Source organism: Schistocerca cancellata, chromosome 2 (assembly GCF_023864275.1).
Source record: "Schistocerca cancellata isolate TAMUIC-IGC-003103 chromosome 2, iqSchCanc2.1, whole genome shotgun sequence".
In the NCBI taxonomy this organism is placed as follows: Eukaryota; Metazoa; Arthropoda; class Insecta; order Orthoptera; family Acrididae; genus Schistocerca; species Schistocerca cancellata.
In genome coordinates, this window is record NC_064627.1 from 370,950,094 (window position 1) to 370,977,280 (window position 27,187).

Below are 27,187 nucleotides of genomic sequence, written 5' to 3' on the forward strand. Positions count from 1 at the left end.
ATCACAAAGACTTTTACACTTCACAATTACCGGTTTTGGCTACTGCCTGATGTACGTATCAACATCAAATTATACATGTAGGTACACAGTAAGTACTTACTATGTAACTACATGTATAATTTGACCTTGTTACCTACATCAGAATATTTTATGATCTGAAGATGGCAGTAGCCAAAACAGGTAATAGTAAAATGTAAAAGTTTGTGTGACCAAGACAGACCCATAAAATAAAATGCAACAATATGATCATGAACTCATTTTTGGACATCATGTTTTCAATTGATAGATTATTCTGTAATGCAAAGGGTTAGAAACATGGTCTGGGGGTTTACCTGGCCAGCTGTTTTTCACAAAAGATACAACTTCACTTAAAACAGAATCTGTGGCTACAATTTTAGTGCTAGTAACAGGAAAACCATCAACAACATTCTGGGCACCCATGTCTAAATGAAAACATAATATTTCCTCTTTATCAAAACTATGGATCCAGACCAACTGGCAATTGCAAAAAGGTGTTAGCATTTGCGTGTCGCGTCATACATTGGAAATGTATCTCATAATTGTATTGTGACAGGAAAAGCCCACTGCCGTAAGTGATGTGTGACTTTCTTCAGCAAAGGATGCTAATGGGCTAAAAAGAGACACCAGTAGTTCATGGTAAGTGATAAGGTGAAACTTGGAAAATCATGAAAATTTTTCAGAGCATACAAGGCCACCAACACCTCTTTCTTGATCTGAGTATAACATTGTTGCGCTGCTTTTTAAGGATTTAGAGGCATATATTTATGAACAATGACAGCGCCAAGGCCAAACTGAGTTGTATCTGTCACTAATACAAGGTGCTGGCCTGGGGGAAAAATAAGCAAACAAGAAGTGTAGATTTCAACTTGAATGCCCAGTCACACGTCAGGGACCTGTAGAAAGGAGCATCTTACCTAATAAAGCATGAAATGGTTGTGCGACAGCAGCAGCGTACAGTATGAATTTGTGGCAGTACACAATCTTGCCTAAAAATGTTTGTAATTCCTCAAAGAACATGGGGTGTGACAATGCAGAAATAGCATTACTATGTTGGTGCAATGGTTTCAAGCCAGCACATGACACTTCAAAACCCAAATAAATACTGGATGGTTGAAAAAACTGTCTTGTCCAAATTGTTCTTTAACCCTGAAGGATGCAAAATAGAAAACAGAGCATGAAGGTTCTGCAAATGTTACTCTTTAGAGGCATCGGAGACTACTACGTCCTCTAAATATTTGATGCAACCTGGATCTGATGCTATAAGTTGCTCTAAAAAGTGTTGAAAAATAGCTTGTGTGCTTGCCACTCCAAAAGAAAAATGCTGGTATTGATAAAGCCCAAATGGGGTATCGATAATTAGAAGGCATTTTGATTCCTCGTTGGGCAGCATTTTACTCCTGAAGGAAACAAATTAATTAGGTATTATGGCAAATTAATATGAAAATGTAACACAAAACTGATGACTAAAGTGACAAAAATGACTCACATGGTTGTAGTCTTCCCAGCACCATTGTGACCCAAGAATGAAGTAATCTGGTCTTCATAAAAATTTAATGTCAAATTGTTTATTGCAACTTTTCCATTGCTGTAAACTTTTGTCAAGTTGTGAACAGAAATTCCTTGTCTGAGATGTAATGGATCAGGTTCAAAACTATCACCTGCAACAAAAAAGTCTTTCTGTCATTTATTTGAAAATTTATATTATTAAATATGTAGAAACGTGTAAAAACAGTAAAAAGAAAAGAAAGACAAAATCTGAAAATAAGATTCTTAATGTTGTCTACAGAAATAGGGCCACAAACACTACATGGAAGTTGTAGAATGGCCATCAATTGAATGGCAATGCCTATTGTTACTGAGGCAAGCTGGCCCATAACTGTATTGGGTGGAGTTGACATTTAAGTTCACCACACGCATGTTCTATCAGATATCAGGATCTTCCTGAACATAGGAGTATAGCCGAACTACGTACCCACTTTATAGACACACATGTCACATTTGGACATGCTTTGTTCTGTTGAAAAATGGCACCTCATTACTGTCACATGAGGATCCTGGATGCCTGTGACATATTATGGTGCTGTCAGAGTCCCTAAATCACTGCCAGCCATGGCCCGAAGTCATACCCAATGACTCTCCATTCTATCATGCCAAGAGTAACACTATGCCTCTCCAAAATAAGGGAAGGAATAAACAAATAATCTCCTATTACCACTTCAAGACTTCGGCAAAGTGAGAAAGTGAACAGATTTCATGAGAAACAAACGTCAATAAAATTTTAGTTATTTAGTTTGCTTGTATGATGTCACAGTCACTTGCATCCAGATATACAGCTTGTGGCTGTGTATGTCATTTGCTGAAAATTTCAGATATTTTCCCTGCACTACAATTTGGCAGACTTATACTGTATCTTGATTTACAAATGTGTGAAACAGATTTTTTGTGCTGTGAGCAGTGTTACGATGGGAAACTCAAAATTATTTGGCTTGGTCAATTTTCCTCCTAATTCAGCATAATTGAAAGTATTATTGTGTGTGAATTATAAAAGTATTATGCTTTTCATGTCAGCAAACACATCTGACAACAGCATAGTAGGAAAACATTGAATTTCATATTATGTCAAAGTCACAGAAACAGTGACAGAGTACACTCCGCCATGCACTGAATGGTGGCTTGCGGAGTTTCGATGTAGATGTAGAAAAGAGGGTTTCCCTGGTCATCCAGTTTAGACTCTGTGGAAGATTTCTCATATACACATGTAATTTTTTCCATTTATAATTTTTGCTATCTGGGAGAGTCTCCTAACAGCCAAAATTATTACCTTGATGTTGTTGTTGTGGTCTTCAGTCCTGAGACTGGTTTGGTTCAAATGGCTCTGAACACTATGGGACTTAACATCTGAGGTCATCAGTCCCCTAGACTTAGAGCTACTTGAACCTAACTAACCTAAGGACATCACACACATCCATGCCCGAGGTAGGATTCAAACCTGCGACCGAAGCAGTCGCGCGGCTCTGGACTGACCGCCTAGAACCGCTAGACCACCGCGGCCGGCTGAGACTGGTTTGATGCAGCTCTCCATGCTACTCTATCCTGAGCAAGCCTCTTCATATCCCAGTACCTACTGCAGCCTACATTCTTCTGAATCTGCTTAGTGTATTCATCTCTTGGTCTCCCTCTATGATTTTTGCCCTCCACGCTGCCCTCCAGTACTAAATTGGTGTTCCCTTGATGCCTCAGAACATGTCCTACCAACCGATCCCTTCTTCTAGTCAAGTTGTGCCACAAGCTCGTCTTCTCCCCAATTCTATTCAATACCTCCTCATTAGTTATGTGATCTGCCCATCTAATCTTCAGCATTCTTCTGTAGCACCACATTTCAAAAGCTTCTCATCTCTTCTTGTCTAAACTATTTATCATCCATGTTTCACTACCACACATGGTTACACTCCATACAAATACTTACAGAAAATACTTCCTGAGATTTAAACTGAAAAAAAATTCAAAAAGGTGGGAATTTAAGGAGATGGGACCTGGATAAAATGACTAAACCAGAGGTTGTACAGAGTTTCAGGGAGAGTGTAAGGGAACAAATGGCAGGAATGGGGGAAAGAAATACAGCAGAAAAAGAATGGGTAGCTTTGAGGGATGAAGCAGCGAAGGCAGCAGAGGATCAAGTAGGTAAAAAGACGAGGACTAGTAGAAATCCTTGGGTAACAGAAGAAATATTGAATTTATTTGATGAAAGGAGAAAATATAAAAATGCAGTAAATGAAGCAGGCAAAAAGGAATACAAACGTCTCAAAAATGAGATCGACAGGAAGTGCAAAATGGCTAAGCAGGGATGGCTAGAGGATAAATGTAAGGTTGTTGAGGCTTATCTCACTAGGGGTAAGATAGATACTGCCTACAGGAAAATTAAAGAGACCTTTGGAGAAAAGAGAACCACTTGTATGAATATCAAGAGCTCAGATGGAAACCCATTTCTAAGCAAACAAGGGAAAGCAGAAAGGTGGAAGGAGTATACAGGGGGTCTATACAAGGGCAATGTACTTGAGGACAATATTATGGAAATGGAACAGGATGTAGATGAAGATGAAATGGGAGATATCATATTGCGTGAAGAGTTCGACAGAGCACTGAAAGACCTGAGTCGAAACAAGGCCCTGGGAGTAGACAACATTCCATTAGAACTACTGACGGCCTTGGGAGAGCCAGTCCTGACAAAACCCTACCATCTGGTGGGCAAGATGTATGAGACAGGCAAAATACCCTCAGACTTCAAGAAGAATATAATAATTCCAATCCCAAAGACAGCAGGTGTTGACAGATGTGAAAATTACCGAACTATCAGTTTAATAAGTCATGGCTGCAAAATACTAACGCGAATTCTTTACAGATGAATGGAAAAACTAGTAGAAGCCGACCTTCGGGAAGATCAGTTTGGATTCCGTAGGAATATTGGAACACGTGAGGCAATGCTGACCCTACGGCTTATCTTAGAAGCTAGATTAAGGAAAGGCAAACCTACATTTCTAGCATTTGTAGACTTAGAGAAACCTTTTGACAAAATTGACTGGAATACTCTCAATCAAATTCTCTCGATATTAACAAATTTCTCTTCTTCAGAAACGCTTTCCTTGCCATTGCCAGTCTACATTTTATATCCTCTCTGCTTCTACCATCATCAGTTATTTTGCTCCCCAAATAACAAAACTCCTTTACTACTTTAAGTGTCTCATTTCCTAATCTAATTCCCTCAGCATCACCCGACTTAATTCGACTACATTCCATTATCCTCGTTTTGCTTTTGTTGATGTTCATCTTATATCCTCCTTTCAAGACACTGCCCATTCCATTCAACTGCTCTTCCAAGTCCTTTGCTGTCTCTGACAGAATTACAATGTCATCGGCGAACCTCAAAGTTTTTAATTCTTCTCCATGGATTTTAATACCTACTCCGAACTTTTCTTTCGTTTGCTTTACTGCTTGCTCAATATACAGACTGAGTAGCATCAGGGAGAGGCTACAACCCTGTTTCACTCCATTCCCAACCACTGCTTCCCTTTCATGTCATAACTGCCATCTGGTTTGTGTACAAATTGTAAATAGCCTTTTGCTCCCTGTATTTTACCCCTGCCACCTTCAGGATTTGAGAGAGAGTATTCCAGTCAACATCGTCAAAAGCTTTCTCTAAGTCTACAAATGCTAGAAATGTAGGTTTGCCTTTCCTTAATCTTTCTTCTAAGATAAGTCGTAGGGTCAGTATTGCCTCACGTGTTCCAACATTTCTACGGAATCCGAACTGATCTTCGCCGAGGTCGGCTTCTACCAGTTTTTCCATTCAGCTGTAAATAATTCACGTTAATATTTGGCAACTGTGACTTATTAAACTGATAGTTCGGTAATTTTCGCATCTGTCAACACCTGCTTTATTTGGGATTGGAATTATTACATTCTTCTTGAAGTCTGAGGGAATTTCGCCTGTCTGATACATCTTGCTCACCAGATGGTATAGAGTTTTGTCTGCATTGGCTTTCCCAAGGCTGTCAGTAATTCTAATGGAATGTTATCTACTCCCGGGGCCTTGTTTCGACTCAGGTCTTTCAGTGCTCTGTCAAACTCTTCATGCAGTATCATATCTCCCATTTCATCTTCATCTACCTCGTCTTCCATTTCCATAATATTCTCCTCAAGAACATCGCCCCTGTATAGACCCTCTATACACTCCTTCCACCTTTCTGCTTTCCCTTCTTTGCTTAGAACTGGGTTTCCATCTGAGCTCTTGATATTCATGCAAGCGGTTCTCCTTTCTCCAAAGGTCTCTTTAATTTTCCTGTAGGCAGTATCTATCTTACCACTAGTGAGATAAGCCTCTACATCCTTACATTTGTCCTCTAGCCATCCCTGCTTAGCCATTTTGCACTTCCTGTCGATCTCATTTTTGAGACGTTTGTATTCTTTTTTGCCTGCTTCACTTGCTGCATTTTTGTATTTTCTCCTTTCATCAATTAAATTCAGTATCTCTTCTGTTACCCAAGGATTTCTACTAGCCCTCTTCTTTTTACCTACTTGATCCTCTGCTGCCTTCACTATTCCATTCCTCAAACCTACCCATTCTTCTTCTGCTGTTTTTTCCCCCCATTCCTGTCAATTGTTCCCTTATGCTCTCCCTGAAACTCTGTACAACCTCTGGTTTAGTCAGTTTATCCAGGTCCCATCTCCTTAAATTCCCACCTTTTTGCAGTTTCTTCAGTTTTAATCTACAGTTCATAACCAATAGATTGTGGTCAGAGTCCACATCTGCCCCTGGAAATGTCTTACAATTTAAAATCTGGTTCCTAAATCTCTGTCTCACTATTATATAATCTATCTGAAACCTTTTAGTATCTCCAGGGTTCTTCCATGTATACAACCTTCTTTCATGATTCTTGAACCAAGTGTTAGCTATGATTAAGTTGTGCTCTGTGCAAAATTCTACCAGGCGGCTTCCTCTTTCATTTCCTAGCCCCAATCCATATTCATTTATTACGTTTCCTTCTCTTCCTTTTCCTACTGTCAAATTCCAGTCACCCATGACTACCTGAATAATTTCTTTTATCTCATCATACATTTCATCAACTTCTTCATCAGCTGCAGAGCTAGTTGGCATATAAACTTGTACTACTGTAGTACGTGTGAGCTTCGTGTCTATCTTGGCCGCAAAAATCCGTTCACTATGCTGTTTGTAGTAGCTTACCCACACTCCTATTTTTTTATTCATTATTAAACCTACTCCAGCATTATCCCTATTTGATTTTGTATTTATAACCCTGTATTCACCTGACCAAAAGTCTTGTTCCTCCTGCCACCGAATTTCACTTATTTCCACTATATCTAACTGTAACCTATCCATTTCCCTTTTTAAATTTTCTAACCTACCTGCCCGATTAAGGGATCTGACATTCCACGCTCCGATCTATAGAATGACAGTTTTCTTTCTCCTGATAACGATGTCGTCTTGAGTAGTCCACGACCGGATATCCGATTGGGGACTATTTTACCTCCTGAATATTTTACCCAAGAGGACACCATCATCATTTAATCATACAGTAAAGCTGCATGCCCTCGGAAAAAATTACGGCTGTAGTTTCCCCTTGCTTTCAGCCATTCACAGTACCAAAACAGCAAGGCTGTTTTGGTTAGTGTTACAGGGCCAGATCAGTCAATCATCCAGACTGTTGCCCCCGCAACTACTGAAAAGGCTGCTGCCCCTTTTCAGGAACCACACGTTTGTCTGGCCTCTCAACAGATACTCCACTGTTGTGGTTACGCCTACGGTACGGCTATCTGTATCGTTGAGGCATGCAAGCCTCCCCGCCAACGGCAAGGACCATGGTTCATGGTTGATAACTTACATTAAATGTAATCACAAAATCAGTTCAAAACTTTTCATTTTCATGCAGTGTTGAGTATATTTCACTTTTGAAGACTGTTTTCCAGGTTGGTTAAAGCAAATAATATGAATCAGAAGACTTCGTAGGTTTTCTCCAATAATAACAATGTCGCTGAAGTCAATAGGGGAAGTTCAGTTTTAGTAGATTTTCCAATAGAGCATTTGTGGACCAAGACAAACTGACAGAACTGAAGAATTTATGGTTGGCATCCCCCTATTCACCACATGAACTCAGCAGGGATGGTGTACAACCAATGCACATATATAATTAAGCAACCATTACTGAAGGTCTGGGATGTGCAAGTGGCTATCAAGTTCCTTGAGCTCTGGTAGGTGTCATACTACAGTCGAACTGGTAACAAATGATGTATTTGTGTATAAGTCCTTTGCTATTTTTTGGTAGTCTTCTGCCACTCTTTACTCGATTAATTTCTGGTTGAAGATCTAACTCTTCATAGGAAATAAGTAACTGGAATTTCCACAATACTTAATTTCTCCAACTTGAATGCCTTCCTTGATGAAAACACCTTCCATTTTTGCCCTACCTGTTGGTTGTTAGACAACTATACTATACAGCACGGCTGTACATTCAGACTTTTAAAATCATTCCACATCACAACCAACATTTTGCAAAGGTATGCATAAAAATTTGAACTCTCACAGAAATCATTATAACAAAGTCAATAGAATGCAGCAAAACATCTTTCAGTAAACTCGGACAATTTGAAAAAATCAGACAACCAGCTGCAAATAAAGGTTTACTGAAACTCTTGACCACCGTTTTGACAATTCTTTTAAAAACTGTCTTCTTCAGAAGGCATAACACACATTAAAAATTACATTAGTAGTCACAATATTATTTTAAACAAAACAAAGATGAAGCAACCGCAGACAAAAATTGTAAGATAAGTGTACACTCTGGTTACATCACAACTGCATTGAATAAAGCCAAACAGCTCTTGTCACATGAAAAATTCATCTTAATGACACAAATAATCACAAGCCATAGCTTAAGACTGCAGCAAAATCATATTTCAGGTTTGAAGATTAAATGTCAAGTGTGGTGGTCCATTGACATAAAACTCCTGTTGATGTACAAGTTGACTTATACACAATGAAACACTATGACTGTATCTAGATTAAAACAGTATGCTTGAGGCAAACAGCAAAGGTCAACTGCCCAAATGTACAGACTCTAGTGCTAATGAAAGCTACATGCGGAGTGTGCTAAATGAGTGCATGTGAGAAATGTACCTAAACTGCCTTGAGTAGCTTATGTAAATTAAAGTAGGAAAACAAAATTGTCTCTTGTGAAGGCTACTGTTAATCTAAAATGATATAAAATTAACCAAATACAGAAAGTGTCTGTTAAAAGGATTCTGAAAACATCCTTATAAAAACATAATGCTGCACTGACATTTCGCCCTGCATATAATAAAAAGTGCTATTAGAAGTAATAAATAATGTAAATAAGGGAGTGGGGAGGGGGGCAGGGGAGGAGAACATGAACTAAAATTGATTAAAACATAATTATTAAAATGGAGAATTTTCTGCTTGGCATCAAAGAAGTTCATGGATACTCAATGAAGCAGAACAGCCAACCAAATTCCAGATTCAGATTAGGCTCAAAATCATTACAAGAATGTGTCAGAAAGGCATGAGGATAACCTACATGCAAGTAGAAATTGGCATACAAATGGAAAATGGTATTAAATTACTTTACAGAGGAAGTGTTTTGAGGAAAACAACATGCTTGCCGAAGCTAGCCGAGACTACAGACACATTGTTATGAGGCAGTGGGCAGTGGCTTAAAGCCATCAAGCAAGTTCTTACTTGCGAGTTGCATCCGATCATTCAAGATGTTACCATCTCTATTAGCTAAACGGTTGAATATTTCAAGTTCTTCTAACAAACGTAATTTTTGGCCTGTTACCTCTTCACAAGAAATTACTGTCTTCGAATTTCCTTGGAGAATGATCAGAAATAAGCAAATGCTCTGCAGAAGAATAATTATATAGATTGCCAGCTTTCTTTTCAGGTGGATGTTCCTTGTACCTGCCTTTAATACCTCTTCCAGTCTGTCCTATATAACAATCAGAACAATTATTCCATAACATTTTGAAAATGCCAGTTTGTACATTAATCTTCTACACTGTTTAACATGAGCACCAAATTTTTCTTCAAACCCTTGTTGGTGCAGAAAGTAACCTTACAGTCATATTTTTTAGTCAAGAGGCACCTAATCCTGTAAATCAAACATTTTTCGGTCACTTTAGTACTAAGGACATGGTCAACTATATGCCGTTCATAGTCATTATTGCTTGAAACAGATTACGGTAATTAAATTAATTTCTTTCTGAAAATCGTAGAGGAGAAATGGTGTTCTTTAAGTTTGATTATTACTGAATGGAAAAAGGCTACTTTTTTAAGCTGTGGGTAAAAGGAGTCTGCTGGAATAATATTGTCAGAGTAAGTTGGCATATGACAAATATCAACGTCACCATTGTTATTCTGTATACATAATTCCAAACAGATTACCATTTAGCTAATAAGGATGGTAACATCTTGAATGCTCACATGCAGCTGGCAAGTAAGAACTTCCTTGGTGGCTTTAAGCTGCTGCTCACAGCTGCATAGCAATGCAGTTACCGGTATCCTCTAGCTTTGGCAAGCATGTCACTTTCCTCAAAATTCTATCTCTGTGCAGTAATTTAATACTGTCTTACATTTGTATACCAATTTTTACTTAACATAGTGTTATTCTTATGCCTTTTCAACACAATCTTGTAATGTTTTTTAGCCTAATGTGGATATGGAATTTGTCGGCTAATCTCGTTTATCTACTGTTGGAAAACTTCTTTAATGCTAAGTGGAAAATTTGAAGATTCTCCGTTTTGTAACTATGCTTTAGTACATTTTAGTTCATGTTCCTCCTCCTTTGCAGTATTTATTACTTTTAATAGAACTGTTTACCACATGCACTGCGAAATGAAGGTGCAATGTTACTTTGTCATAAGTTACAGTTTATAAACTTTGTTAATGCTAAATGGAGGTTTCTCCCATTTAGCAATTAGATTTCAATAATTTTAGTTCATATTCCCCTTCCTCCCTTCTTTACAGTATTTATTACTTTTAATGGGACATTTCATTACATGCACAGTGAAATGTCATTGCATTGTTACTCTGTTGTAAGGATGTTTTCAGTTTCCATTTTTAAACAGAATTTTATATTTGTTTGATTTTATAACATTTTAGAATAACAGTGGCCTTATGAAAGACACAATTTCCTTTTTCTGCTTTAATTTACATACTATTCAATGCTGTCAAGGCTCATTTCTCACAAGCACACATTTCACATCCTCTGTATGTAGCTTTCCTTCATGCTGGAGCCTGTACAGTTGGGGAGTTGACCTTTGCCAGATGCATACTGTTATAATCCAGATATCATCATTATGTTTGATTTCGTATAAGTCAACTTTTATACTGACAACAGCCTTATATCAATGGACCACCAAACTTGGCATTTAATATTCACCCCTGAGATACAATGTTGCTAGAGTTCTTAAGCTATGGGTTGTGACTAATTGTTTCCTAAAGACAAATGTTTCATATGACAAGAGCCATTTGGCTTTATTCAGTGTACCTTATGAGCATGTGATGTAACAAATGAGTACACTTACCAAACAATGTTTGTCTACAGTTCTCACATCTTTGTTTTGTTTAAAATACTATAGTAACTACTAATGTAATTTTTAGGCTGCATTGCTTCCTCTGAAGGAGACAATTTTTTAAAAATTGTTGAAACCTGGGTCCACAGTTCCAATAAACCTTCATTTGCAACTGGTTGGCTGATTTGTCAACCTCTTAAATTTACTGTCACACAGTTGCTGAATTTACAGGCATATTTAAGATTTTTTGGTACCTTCAACACAGTCACACTTGAAATAACTGCAGCAAATCATACAGAAATACATGGGTGTCAACCAATACGTAACATAATTTTACGTACTCCACTGTACTCTGTACATCCATCCACTTTATTACATCTGATGAATACAACAGAGAAATCTTTAGAAAATACTAAGAGATAGGACAGATGTAGAAGCGACAGACAACTGTAGCACAGAAAAAGGGAATAAACTGGTATAGCAGAAAGGTACAATACAAGGAATTTGTTAATATGTTGCCTGAAACACACACACACACACACACACACACACACACACACACACACACACACACATTGTGTACAATGTTTTATACAGGAAAGGAATGACTATGTAGGTTAAAACAAATTTCATGTACATGAGTCATTAATTTACAATGAGAACCATAAACACCCCTGAAAACATGAAACACTCACTAATTAATATAACACATGTGGAATCCTGAAATTTACATCACTTTCATTTGACTACTGCTTAGAACAGTGAAAATTTGCCAACTCCAACTTGTTGCAAGCCACGTACCTTCAAATTAAAGGCATGCCCTCTGTATGCAGAATACTGTAACAACTAGTCACTGATTTCTCAAAGAAAATGAAGCAGTTGCCAAAAATGTCACTAAACATAGCTCTAATTGTTCCTGGAACCAATACAGGGCATCCCTTTATTTTGGTGAGTGATCCTATTAACCTGCGCAAATAAGTAGTGCTATATTCTAGGATTTATTTTGTCTTTATTTCTAAATCCAGACATAAATCTAAAAGGTAATGTGTAAATGTCTATAGGTCACCATGGAGCTTGCTTGAGTGACGAAATATTTAGCACATAACTTTTGGAGGGAAGCAAACATAGTACTCAAAAGAAGAACAGGTTTTTCCAATTATTTTATCTTTGTTGCTGTTTGTAGAACTTCGTTAACTCATACAGAATAAGAATTTTGGACTAAGCAGAATTTAAAACAGCAACAAAGTATCACATTACTTTGTAAATTACTGATTAGGAAATATAAGAATTAATTGGACAGTCCAGGCTAAGGTGTATTATAATATGTGAATTATTGGAATTGCTCTTAAAATGCTAAGAACAGGAGTCATGTATGCATTAGAATTTTTTGAGGTAAGGTGTAACACGTAGGGGTTAAAAATAAGACATCCTAGTTAGTCAATCCTCTTAGAAACCATTAAAGTCTTGTTTTTAAACAATTGTTTGAAGATTCAGAACTTCAATGACCTTTTCTCATTCTTCATGTCAATTTTGAACTGTTGAACTGATAATGCCATTTTACATTCCACACTATGTGATCAAAAGTTTCCAGACACCTGACTGAAAATGACTTAAAAGTTCGTGGCGCCCTCCATCGGTAATGCTGGAATTCTATACGGTGTTGGTCCACCCTTAGCCTTGATGAGAGCTTCCACTCTCGCAGGCACATGTTCAACTAGATGCTGAAGGTTTCTTGGGGAATGACAGCCCATTCTTCACCAAGAGCTGCACTGAGGAGAGGTACCGATGTCAGTCTGTGAGGCCGGGTATGAAGTCGTCATTCCAAAACATCCCAAAGGTGTTATATAGGAACCCTTGTAACCGCCCACGGTGTAAAACCTGTCCCATGCACCCTCCCACCACCAGCTACTCCAGTCCTGTAACCCGGAAGTTTTACACTATCAAAGGCAGAGCCACGTGTGAAAGCACCCACGTGATTTACCAACTGACCTGCCTACACTGTGACGCTTTCTATGTGGTAATGACCAGCAACAAACTGTCCATTCGCATTAATGGACACAGGCAGACAGTGTTTGTTGGTAATGAGGATCACCCTGTGGCTAAACATGCCTTGGTGCACGGCCAGCACATCTTGGCACAGTGTTACACCGTCCGGGCAGTTGAACGGAATAGATGGTGTCTTGAAGGGAGGATATAAGATGAACATCAACAAAAGCAAAACGAGGATAATGGAATGTAGTCGAATAAAGTAGGGTGATGCTGACGGTATTAGATTAGGAAATGAGACACTTAAAGTAGTAAAGGAGTTTTGCTATTTGGGGAGCAAAATAACTGATGATGGTCGAAGTAGAGAAGATATAAAATGTAGACTGGCAATGGCAAGGAAAGCGTTTCTGAAGAAGAGAAATTTGTTAACATTGAGTATAGATTTAAGTGTCAGGAAGTCATTTCTGAAAGTATTTGTATGGAGTGTAGCCATGTATGGAAGTGAAACATGGGCGGTAAATAGTTTGGACAAGAAGAGAACAGAAGCTTTTGAAATGTGGTGCTACAGAAGAATGCTGAAGATTAGATGGGTAGATCACATAACTAATGAGGAAGTATTGAATAGGATTGGGGAGAAGAGAAGTTTGTGGCACAACTTGACCAGAAGAAGGGATCGGTTGGTAGGACATGTTCTGAGGCATCAAGGGATCACCAATTTAGTATTGGAAGGCAGCGTGGAGGGAAAAAATCGTAGGGGGAGACCAAGAGATGAATACACTAAGCAGATTCAGAAGGATGTAGGTTGCAGTAGGTACTGGGAGATGAAGAAGCTTGCACAGGATAGAGTAGCATGGAGAGCTGCAGCAAACCAGTCTCAGGACTGAAGACAACAACAACATCGGCCTGCCAGCGCTTTTGTATGGTAAGTCACATCACCTTTGTTTTTAGATATATTTTTCCCACGTGGAATGTTTCCCTCTAATATATTCATATATATATACTCCTGGAAATTGAAATAAGAACACCATGAATTCATTGTCCCAGGAAGGGGAAACTTTATTGACACATTCCTGGGGTCAGATACATCACATGATCACACTAAAAGAACCACAGGCACATAGACACAGGCAACAGAGCATGCACAATGTCGGCACTAGTACAGTGTATATCCACCTTTCGCAGCAATGCAGGCTGCTATTCTCCCATGGAGACAATCGTAGAGATGCTGGATGTAGTCCTGTGGAACGGCTAGCCATGCCATTTCCACCTGGCGCCTCAGTTGGACCAGCGTTCGTGCTGGACGTGCAGACCGCGTGAGACGACGCTTCATCCAGTCCCAAACATGCTCAATGGGGGACAGATCCGGAGATCTTGCTGGCCAGGGTAGTTGACTTACACCTTCTAGAGCACGTTGGGTGGCACGGGATACATGCGGACGTGCATTGTCCTGTTGGAACAGCAAGTTCCCTTGCCGGTCTAGGAATGGTAGAACGATGGGTTCGATGACGGTTTGGATGTACCGTGCACTATTCAGTGTCCCCTCGACGATCACCAGTGGTGTACGGCCAGTGTAGGAGATCGCTCCCCACACCATGATGCCGGGTGTTGGCCCTGTGTGCCTCGGTCGTATGCAGTCCTGATTGTGGCGCTCACCTGCACGGCGCCAAACACGAATACGACCATCATTGGCACCAAGGCAGAAGCGACTCTCATCGCTGAAGACGACACGTCTCCATTCGTCCCTCCATTCACGCCTGTCGCGACACCACTGGAGGCGGGCTGCACGATGTTGGGGCGTGAGTGGAAGACGGCCTAACGGTGTGCGGGACCGTAGCCCAGCTTCATGGAGACGGTTGCGAATGGTCCTCGCCGATACCCCAGGAGCAACAGTGTCCCTAATTTGCTGGGAAGTGGCGATGCGGTCCCCTACGGCACTGCGTAGGATCCTACGGTCTTGGCGTGCATCCGTGCGTCGCTGCGGTCTGGTCCCAGGTCGACGGGCACTTGCACCTTCCGCCGACCACTGGCGACAACATCGATGTACTGTGGAGACCTCACACCCCACGTGTTGAGCAATTCGGCGGTACGTCCACCCGGCCTCCCGCATGCCCACTATACGCCCTCGCTCAAAGTCCGTCAACTGCACATACGGTTCACGTCCACGCTGTCGCGGCATGCTACCAGTGTTAAAGACTGCGATGGAGCTCCGTATGCCACGGCAAACTGGCTGACACTGACGGCGGCGGTGCACAAATGCTGCGCAGCTAGCGCCATTCGACGGCCAACACCGCGGTTCCTGGTGTGTCCGCTGTGCCGTGCGTGTGATCATTGCTTGTACAGCCCTCTCGCAGTGTCCGGAGCAAGTATGGTGGGTCTGACACACCGGTGTCAATGTGTTCTTTTTTCCATTTCCAGGAGTGTATTAAGAACAATAAGGGACCCAAAACTGAACCCTGTGGGACACCATTCTTGATACTTCCCCAGTTAGAAGACTTCGCTGATTTTTGTAGACTATCTGTACTGTTAATTTAAATCTTCTGTATTCTTCCAGTTAAGTATGAGTCAAACCATCTAGAAGAATTTCATGATTCACACAATCAAAAGCCTTTGAGAGATCGCAAAATATCCCAATGGGTGATATTTGGTTATTAATTGCATTTAATATTTGATCAGTGAAAACATATATAGCATTTTCTGTTGAAAAGCCTTTCTGAAAACCAAACTGAGATTTTGTTAGTACTTCATTTTTACAAACTTGTGATGCTACTCTTGAATTCATTACTTTTTCAAGAATTTTGGATAAAGCTGTCAGATGTGAGATTGGGCGGTAGTTGTTAGCATCAGATCAATCCCCTTTGATATTCAGTCCATCTGCAAAAATTCCCTGTTTCAGTGAGCCACTACATATGTGGCTGAGAATCCTACTTATTTGCTGAGAACAAGCTTTTAGTACTCTGTTGGAAATGCCATCAATTCCATGTGAGCTTTTACCTTTGAGTTAATTTATTATTTTCCTAATTTCAGTAGGAGAGGTGGGTTGAATTTCAATTTTATCAAACTGCATAGGTACTGCCTCTTCCATATACTGCCTTGCATTTTCTATTGAATAGGCGGAACTTACTTTCTCTACAAAACTTAAACAATGATTATTAAAAATATTTTCTACTTCTGACTTCTTATTAACAAACTTTTCATGGTGTTTGATAGAAATACAGTCTTCCTGTGCTCTCGGTTGCCCTGTTTTCCGTTTCACAATATTCCAAATTGTTTTAATTTTATTATCAGATGTGCTAATCTCAAACATAATGCACATACTTCTGGACTTTTAAATAACTTTTCTTAATACAGTGCAGTAGTTTTAATAATGTTTCATTGTTTCGGGATCATTACTCCTCCTAGCTATAAGATACATTTCCCTTTTCTGTTTAGAGGATATTTTTATCCCTTTAGTAAGCCATGGATTTTTACATGGTTTCTTACAGTTATATTTCACTGTTTTCTTAGGGAAACTGTTTCCAAATATACTCACAAATGTATCATGAAATAGGTTAAATTTTAAATTAGCATCATGTTCCCTGTACACCTCATCCCAGTCTAACTGTTGCAATCTTTCCCTAAAATTTTGAAGTGTTAAATTGTTAATGGAATGCACCATTTTGGAGGACTGTTTTGCATTACTGTATGAAGCTATATCATATACTGTAACTAGCTGTGAATCATGATCAGACAGACCATTCTTAATAGGAAAAGTTTCTATTTGATTGAATTTATCTTGGTCTATGAAAACATTATCTATCAATATGCTGCTTTCCTGAGTAGGAAAATCAATAACTGATGTCTGATAGAAAGAACCAAGTAATATTTCATGGTCAAGCTTTCTATCTGACTCTTTCAGAAAATCTACTTTGAAATCTCCACAAACAATAATTTACTTTCCTTTGTCTGACAAGTAGCACAACAAAAAATCCAAGTTTTTCAAAAATAGTTAAAATTTCCTAATGGGGACCTATACATGGCTACAATTATAAAAGTGGCTTTATTTAGTTTAAACTCACATGCACATGCTTCTGTGTGTTGCTCTATGCAAAATTGTTTAGTTTCCAAATTTTTCACACTATGACTGATTTTAACATGTATGGTAACTCCTCCTCTCTCCATAGTGTCTCTACTTACACGTGCTGAAAGCTTATATCCACCTACATTTACGTTTTCCATACCTGTGACTATATGATATTCAGACAGGCACAGTACATCTGTCCCACCCTCAGTTTCCAAATCTTCTATACAAACAAAGAGCTCATCTACTTTGTTTTTTAATCCCCTGATATTCTGATCCAATATATTAACATTATTTTTTACTGTGCTTTTATGTGAATCTTGTGACATGCTAACATTATTTTTCACTGTACTGTTATGGGAATCTTGTGATATTTTCACATCACTAGTACCTGCCTGTCTAAACTTTTCATTAAGCTTAATTTCAATCAATGTAGGACGATTGGATACTGATCTTAGCCTAAAAAAGTACTCCCATGAGTTTCAGTGCCCCCCCCCCCTCTTAAAGATTTGGCTATCATCCCAGCCAGTTTACCCTTCCCTTTTCTACTGAGATGCAGGCCATGACTTGTTAAGTCCCGCCTACCAACACCATCAATAGGAACCAAACCTATGTTTGAAGCAACTGATCTAGCTCCATATTGTCCTTCCTGACAGAGCTGTTCAATTGGGGCTGGTCATACCGCATGAAAGCAGGAACCAAGCCAACATTTGTATGGTTCATTGCAGATGCTATTTTCACCAGGTCACACGCAAAATTGTAGCCCTGATCCCTATCAATACTGTTTCCCACTCTACCCACTACCACAACATGATCCTGCTATGTAAAACCTTTGCACAATGATCCTACGTCCTCTTTCAATTGGCTAAGACATGCACTGGGCTTGAAAATACTTGTGACCTGGTACCTGTCAACTAATTTTTCCTGCAAAATCTGGCCCACACCTCTTCCATGGCTACTACCTAACAACAGAACTTTCCTCCTACTTTTTACTTTTTTTTTGCAACAGTTGGTTTCCTAGTGAAAGTCTGTTGAGTGCTGACTACACTCACATCTACTTGAGCCTATTCCTTAGCTGATTGAGGTAGCAAGGTAAATCTATTGTTTGTGCCAATGATGAAACTGTCTGATACTGTTCTCTTTCTGTGGTCCCTGTTCCTTGCTACCACTTCCCACCTGTCTTCACCCTCCTCCCCCCTTAACCTCATCAGTTCCCCCCAGCACTATCCAGTTCAGCCTGAAGGGCTCTAATCTTCCCTTCCTGTTCTGCTATTTTCCTATCCCTTGCACATAATCTGCAATACCATGGAAGGGACCCATTTACTTCCCTGATTCTCATGCCACTATATTCACCCCAATGTAACCATCTGCAACAACAGCTGCACTGAACCCCAGAACTGACTTTCCTACGGTAGCTCAAACACTTTTCACTCATGGTTGTTTGCAATATATTTTACAAAATTTATCTAGGCAATAACAATAATATTCTATTAACTACAGATCACTAAAGTTATGTGGAACACTAATATATGCACATACTATTAATATAGTAACGTAATGCAGTTAAACTAACGTTAAGAATCAAAACCTGTAGACCCAAAAAATTAGGCCTAAGATAGTGTATGCATGATATGTACTTTACACGTGTTGAAAGGAAATAAAAGATAGAACTTAAAACCTTTAATTCCCCGAGTCGATACGGTACTACTAAATATATGTGTAAAGAAAACAACCTAAATTTTTACTTAATACTTAAAGAAATGTCTTAAATTTGTATGTAAAGCTACGTCTCACATTCTCATAGAGTAAGAATGTATAAGTGTCATGTTAATAGACTGAATTGTAAATGCAGTTCTCATATAGACATCTGGAAACAGATGGTTGAAAGTGAAAATACGTGTTCAGTCGTCATTTGATAATTTGGTATTAGTCATTATTCAGAAAGCTTTAGCAATATTCTGCAGCATGGGAGATGCTTCAAAGAAGTCCACATGGCAGTAGTACACAATAGCTGGTCAACAAAATTCTACGCGGTGACCTGAATTGCATAGAAGCTAGATTCATTAAAAGAAGGTAATCCTTCAACAGAACATCGTGATGCACAGTACAGGATACAAGTAAAATATTACTGAGCAATACCAAACTAAACTAAACCAACTTACACAACCAAAACTCAAATGTACACTTTTTTTGCTATTAGGTGGCTCCGGAGGATAGAGTGAGACACTGTTTTCAGCACCTTGGGGACATTATCAGTATAGACAAATGCCATTTGGTTTTAAAAAATCATCAGCAACATTCCATTGGATGTTGGCGGAGTGCTGAAAGGAGTAAAGCATCATCAGTGTCTGGTATATCTGGTTGACATAACCATCTTTTTGAGGAAATATGCATGAATAGAAGCAACAACAGGGAGGTATTCAAGAGGTTACAGCAGCCCATTTAACACCAAGTACTGAGAAATGTCACTTTGCATTGGAAGAAGTGAATTACTTAAGCCACATAATTAGTAAGTATGGCAGGAGGACTGATCCGAGACTGATACAGTTGGAGTAAGATTATCCAGTACCAAGAACAATCTAGAGGTTACAGTCTTTTCTGGGTCTCGTAAACTACTATAGAAAATTTGTAAAGGGATCTGCGGATATGGCACGGCCTCCTACACAGTTATTAAAGAAAGGTATCACATTTGCATGGTCTGGTCTGAGGAAGGTCAGAGTGTGTTTGTCAAATTAAAGTAGGTATTAAGGTCAAGTCCAGTGTTAACATTCCCAGATTTTCAAAAGGAATTTACATTATCATGTGATGCGTCCAACCATGCTATAGGGCGTGTTTTGAGTCAGGAGGTCACTGGAGAGGAACGCCCTATTGCTTTTATGTCAAAACAATTGAATGGAGCTCAGAGGAATTATTTTAGAAAGGAGAGTGAGATGCATTGTCTCATGGACAGAGTAACATACTTCCAGTGTTAGCCTGATGGAAGCAAGTTTAAGATAGTGACAGTGTGTGCTGCTTTCAAGTAGTTACTAGGTTTGAAGGAACCATCCAGCAGACTGATGAGATGGGCAGTAAAACTCAGTGAATTTGTGTATGAAGTAAACCACAATCCAAAGAGGAAGACCAGAAATGTGGACACATTAAGCAATAATAGCAGTGATTCAAGCGCTAGGTCAAGACCTTGTTGAATGGCAAACAACACAGAGTGCCCATGGAGAGTGTAAACAATGTAGCAAGCAACAGCAGTCTGGTATGTATGATGGATTATTGTGTAGGAATACGAAATAAGACAATTGGTGGATGTACCAGTGAAGTGCAAGCAAGTGGTGCTGGGGTAAATGCATGATTATATTTTATCTCACCATGAGGGATGTAGAGCAATGAGTTGGAGGGCGACACAAAAACAGTGGTGGAGAGGAAGGAAAATTGATGCCAATCAGCATGTCAGTAATTGTGTACAGTGTGTACAATGGGCAGATTTTGAATTGTAAACAAGTACTATTGCAGAAGCTGCCAGAAGCAGCCGAACTATTTAGTTTTATTGGGGTGAATGTGTTAAGACCATTCAGCCGAACACCAGCAGAAAATTGTTTTATGTCAACCGTCGAAGATCATTTTTCTTGACACATTGAGATGGTGCCCATGCAGTCACAGTTGTGCAACCATTGGTGAATGGATGAGTGTTGAAGTTTGGGTGCCAGAGACAATAATTATGGACCAAGAAATGAACTTTACGTCAGATCCGATGAAGGAATTGTATCAGTTGCTGAAAGTAAAGATGTTAAGAACTAATTCACTCCATACTCAATCAAATGGAATAACAGTGCTGTTCACTGGATGATTGGGAGGATGCTTAGTTATTACATGTGCATATAATTCAAAACTACACACTAGCACAGAGTTTTCACCATTTGTTTGGTGTATGATAAGAAGATGCCATCACCACTGACTATGATTAAGCAGAAAGGAAACAGGATTGGAGAAACAGTTTGAGAATTTATGAGTATGGAAAGAGAAGTGTGGAAGAAGGTCCAGCAAGAAAACACTAAGGCATTTGAAAAGTAAGAGTAGACAGTAAACATGTGGGGATGTTACCTCAGTACAAAGTGGATCAGTGGGCTTTGTTGTTGAGTCCGTATACTCTGAAAGTGAAGATGAAAGTCACAGTACCAGGGCCCGTAACAAGTGACTGCAACCACATCACCTGTGAATGTGAAGCTACAACTGCCTAATAAGTCACTGATTGGCAGATCAAAGGTGTGCCACAAGTGATTCTAGGGGGAATATTAGTGGAATAAAGAAAGGAAGCAAAGACGAAGAAGTGGAAAAATAAGCAGCAGGGAAAGGAGGTCCATGTACCTCATGTACCACAGGCATTAAAGCTGAGGAATTAGTCAATGTTGCCATGTGGCAAGGGAAGGGAAGGAAAGGGAAGGGAAGGGAAGAAGAATGCTAATTTTGGTATTGCTGTACCTCTTCACCTGGAGAGGAGTAGGGGCACTGTGAGATCATTGCCTGGACAGGTCTGTATGCACTTTAACTGTCTGCACATTTTTGACATGGTTCTTGCATCTTCGGAAATACCATTTTGACTATCTGTTACGATGATTTGAAAATGTGTCCCAGACCAAAACTGGTCATCATGTAAATAAAACAATTTGCTTTTGTTGTACTGATTAACAGAAGCTGCTAATCTACAATTATTCCACTTTGCTAGATGTTCTCAGAGGAGTTTTGTTTTCCAGCCAGCAGGGTATGGTATATCTAGCCATCAATGGTCTTTAAGTTTGGTATTCCATGTACGGGAGCTGCAGAAAGAGATAAGGGGATTGGAGGAAGTGTTTTCAGGTTTGCAGCAATTAGCAAGAAGTAATAGAGTGCTTAGGGAGAACCAAAAGAACAAAGGAAGTTGCTCCTGGCATATGCATGATTGAAGGAGTAGATGCAGGAAGTGGTCGGAGTAGTGTTGCATGACTCACAGAGGGTAAATAAAAAGGAGATGGACAGATGCTGGAGGCAAGTTCCTGAGTACCATATTTGAGATAGTGGACACAAGTGACATAAGTGAGCTGAAAATGATGATGGAAGCCACATGAAAATTAGCAAAAGAGAACAGGGTGACTATGGAGGGACATTCCACACAAATTGTGAGTTTGGAGAGTGGCACATTGAACAACACATGCATGCTACAACAGCCTACTAGAGAAGTAATGAATTATGCCTGGGTATCAGTCAGAACTCTAAACTGGGATTTAGAAACAGTTCAAGCACGGACACAAATATTAGATGCAAGAATAACTCTGGCAAGACTACTGCAGTCAGTAAGGGATAGTATCTGGAATGCAAAAGTTGAGTTGATGAGGTTGCAGGCCACCATTTATCAGGCACTACACGGGCAGTTACATTTGAGCTTGTCACCCGAGCAATATGTGAAGGAGTTGACAAAAGTGTGGGGAGAATTTCCGCCAGAACTACAATTCTCCTGTCACCAGAGCCTATTAGACAGAACTTTCCTTTCAACTACTATGGAGCGACTGTGGATGTAACAACAGATCACTGTACTGTACATGTCAGTAAAGATGCAGCTAGCAGACAAGCACACATTGCTTAAGTGTTACACAGTGCACAGTTTTCCAATGTGGTTAGAGATAGTTGGCTAGTGAAAGAGGATGGGATGTCACCAGTGGTGGAAGATGGGGATTGGCATGTGGTGTGACTCTGGGTGAGCTACAGCAATGCCAAAGTTGTGGTCACCATGTGCCCTAAATATGAGGTCCAGATCAGTGGCAGCTCATGCATATCACAACTGTTCAAGGGCAAGGCAGAGGGTTGTCCATGCCATAAAAAGGCCTTGAAACCAAAGCAATACTTTCAGAAAGCTGGTTTACATACTCAGTGTATAACAACATTCTAGTTGTTGCTAGCTGCTCAAGGGAGCAAGGCACTTGGAGTTAAGACACAATGGTTTGTTTAATCAACAGAAAATGTGTGATATTATGGGACCAATATTTCATTTACCAGCTACAATGATGGGAATTGCTCTGTTAAAGGTAATGCTAATGCAGCTAGACAAACCTCTGGGATGTTGTCTAAATGAAACCTAACCTTAAATGACACCTGGAAGCCAAGCCTTATCCATTCACTAAGTAAGATGATAGCCGTGCAGGAGGGGTGAATCACTACAGAGAAGTTAATGCAGTGTGTGGAACAGTATCAGGAAGGCAGACATTGGGTACACTATGATCTTGAGTGTTGCAGTTCCTAGTGTCATAATGACTCAGATTTTGCTGTGTATAAATTTTGTTTATCTGAGATAATTAGCCATTCAGAACCCAGTCAGTGGGTAGTTCCAGTTCCCCAAGACTGGATTTTCTGAGCAAGAGATGAAAAGTACATATACGGAGTGTGAAGAAGGTGGAGATCAGTCATAAGTAATAGTGTAGTAAATGTAGAGTGTTTAAGAATAGTCAGTCAAGCAGTGTCTACGATGGGAAACTGGGCCTTCCCTGTGGGGGGGAGGGGAAGGGGGTAATATAGTGTTCCCACACAGTTTTAGTGAAATTAGTAAGAAGCGGTAAGAAAGCCATGCAATGTATTGCAGTAGCAAGCACAGGTGGGTAGCCCGGTATGGTGACATGTGGGTCACAATAACATGTACGCAAAAGGACTGCTTGTAGGGCTAATTCCATTCAAAGGAAAACCACACTGCACACTGGTAGTAGCTGGAGAAGGAACAACAATGACACCACACCGTCGCAAGACTTTAGTTGGAGCTACATGACTGGGGGCTAGGTTACAGGGTAACAAAAGTGTCCCAGATCTGTTTAAATAGGTCTGGATTCTGAGGCAGTTTATTTTGGAGTTTAGCAGTACTACCATTGTTGTTGTTGTGGTCTTCAGTCCTGAGACTGGTTTGATGCAGCTCTCCATGCTACTCTATCCTGTGCAAGCTTCTTCATCTCCCAGTATCTACTGCAACCTACATCCTTCTGAATCTGCTTAGTGTATTCATCTCTTGGTCTCCCTCTACGATTTTTACCCTCCACACTGCCCTCCAATGCTAAATTGGTGATCCCTTGATGCCTCAAAACATGTCCTACCAACCGATCCCTTCTTCTAGTCAAGTTGTGCCACAAACTTCTCTTCTCCCCAATCCTATTCAATACCTCCTCATTAGTTACGTGATCTACCCACCTTATCTTCAGCATTCTTCTGTAGCACCACATTTCGAAAGCTTCTATTCTCTTCTTGTCCAAACTAGTTATCGTCCATGTTTCACTTCCATACATGGCTACACTCCATACAAATACTTTCAGAAACGACTTCCTGACACTTAAATCTATACTCGATGTTAACAAATTCCTCTTCTTGAGAAACGCTTTCCTTGCCATTGCCAGTCTACATTTTATATCCTCTCTACTTCGACCATCATCGGTTATTTTACTCCCTAAATAGCAAAACTCCTTTACTACTTTAAGTGTCTCATTTCCTAATCTAATTCCCTCAGCATCACCTGACTTAATTTGACTACATTCCATTATCCTCGTTTTGCTTTTGTTGATGTTCATCTTATATCCTCCTTTCAAGACACTGTCCATTCCGTTCAACTGCTCTTCCAAGTCCTTTGCTGTCTCTGACAGAATTACAATGTCATCGGCGAACCTCAAAGTTTTTATTTCTTCTCCATGGATTTTAATACCTACTCCGAATTTTTCTTTTGTTTCCTTTACTGCTTGCTCAATATACAGATTGAATAACATTGGGGAGAGGCTACAACCCTGTCTTACTCCTTTCCCAACCACTGCTTCCCTTTCATGCCCCTCGACTCTTATAACTGCCATTTGGTTTCTGTACAAACTGTAAATAGCCTTTCGCTCCCTGTATTTTACCCCTACCACCTTCAGAATTTGAAAGAAAGTATTCCAGTTAACATTGTCAAAAGCTTTCTCTAAGTCTACAAATGCTAGAAACGTAGGTTTGCCTTTTCTTAATCTTTCTTCTAAGATAAGTCGTAAGGTCAGTATTGCCTCACGTGTTCCAACATTTCTACGGAATCCAAACTGATCTTCCCCGAGGTCGGCTTCTACCAGTTTTTCCATTCGTTTGTAAAGAATTCGCGTTAGTATTTTGCAGCTGTGGCTTATTAAACTGATAGTTCGGTAATTTTCACATCTGTCAACACCTGCTTTCTTTGGGATTGGAATTATTATATTCTTCTTGAAGTCTGAGGGTATTTCGCCTGTCTCATACATCGTGCTCACCAGATGGTAGAGTTTTGTCATGACTGGCTCTCCCGAGGCCATCAGTAGTTCAAATGGAATGTTGTCTACTCCCGGGGCCTTGTTTCGACTCAGGTCTTTCAGTGCTCTGTCAAACTCTTCACGCAGTATCTTATCTCCCATTTCGTCTTCATCTACATCCTCTTCCATTTCCATAATATTGTCCTCAAGTACATCGCCCTTGTATAAACCCTCTATATACTCCTTCCACCTTTCTGCCTTCCCTTCTTTGCTTAGAACTGGGTTCCCATCTGAGCTCTTGATATTCATACAAGTGGTTCTCTTTTCTCCAAAGGTCTCTTTAATTTTCCTGTAGGCAGTATCTATCTTACCCCTAGTGAGACAAGCCTCTACATCCTTACATTTGTCCTCTAGCCATCCCTGCTTAGCCATTTTGCACTTCCTGTCGATATCATTTTTGAGACGTCTGTATTCCTTTTTGCCTGCTTCATTTACTGCATTTTTATATTTTCTCCTTTCATCAATTAAATTCAATATTTCTTCTGTTACCCAAGGATTTCTATTAGCCCTCGTCTTTTTACCTACTTGATCCTCTGCTGCCTTCACTACTTCATCCCTCAGAGCTACCCATTCTTCTTCTACTGTATTTCTTTCCCCCATTCCTGTCAATTGTTCCCTTATGCTCTCTCTGAAACTCTGTACAACCTCTGGTTCTTTCAGTTTATCCAGGTCCCATCTCCCTAAATTCCCACCTTTTTGCAGTTTCTTCAGTTTCAATCTGCAGTTCATAACCAATAAATTGTGGTCAGAATCCACATCTGCCCCAGGAAATGTCTTACAATTTAAAACCTGGTTCCTAAATCTCTGTCTTACCATTATATAATCTATCTGATACCTACTAGTATCTCCAGGATTCTTCCAGGTATACAACCTTCTTTTATGATTCTTGAACCAAGTGTTAGCTATGATTAAGTTATGCTCTGTGCAAAATTCTACAAGGCGGCTTCCTCTTTCATTCCTTCCCCCCAATCCATATTCACCTACTATGTTTCCTTCTCTCCCTTTTCCTACTGACGAATTCCAGTCACCCATGACTATTAAATTTTCGTCTCCTTTCACTACCTGAATAATTTCTTTTATCTCGTCATACATTTCATCTATTTCTTCATCATCTGCAGAGGTAGTTGGCATATAAACTTGTACTACTGTAGTAAGCATAGGCTTTGTGTCAATCTTGGCCACAATAATGCGTTCACTATGCTGTTTGTAGTAGCTAACCCGCACTCCTATTTTTTTATTCATTATTAAACCTACTCCTGCATTACCCCTATTTGATTTTGTATTTATAACCCTGTAATCACCTGACCAAAAGTCTTGTTCCTCCTGCCACCGAACTTCACTAATTCCCACTATATCTAATTTTAACCTATCCATTTCCCTTTTTAAATTTTCTAACCTACCTGCCCGATTAAGGGATCTGACATTCCACGCTCCGATGACACCATGGATATACCAGAGAATGGGATGACTGGGCATCACCAGCTGCAGCCACGGGTTTGTGAAAGGATAGGGCCAGCTGCTGCCAGCACTGAGCTCCTTGTGGGACATGGTACCACAGTGCTGCTGACATGCTGTTCACTACTTCCAATGTCTGACACCTGCTGGATGGCAACAGGTCACATCCCATGCACAGCAATCTCCATGGGTCACTGCAGTGAATACACGTGGGGTTGAGTCGCCAGGAGGGGTCACAACAGAAGGAGTGTAATCGGGAAGCTTGGGG

The 27,187-nt window shown here is 39.9% G+C and overlaps 1 protein-coding gene across 2 annotated transcripts in view; it reads right to left on the minus strand.

Annotated features, from left to right (window-relative positions):
* Positions 1–27,187, minus strand: part of LOC126161767 (ATP-binding cassette sub-family A member 7-like) — a 601,933-nt gene that overhangs the window by 342,799 nt on the left and 231,947 nt on the right. For both annotated transcript variants that reach the window (XM_049917824.1, XM_049917823.1), the window contains exon 20: positions 1,508–1,679. In XM_049917824.1, coding sequence (XP_049773781.1) covers positions 1,508–1,679 — 172 coding nt within the window. The remainder of the gene's footprint in view (positions 1–1,507; positions 1,680–27,187) is intronic.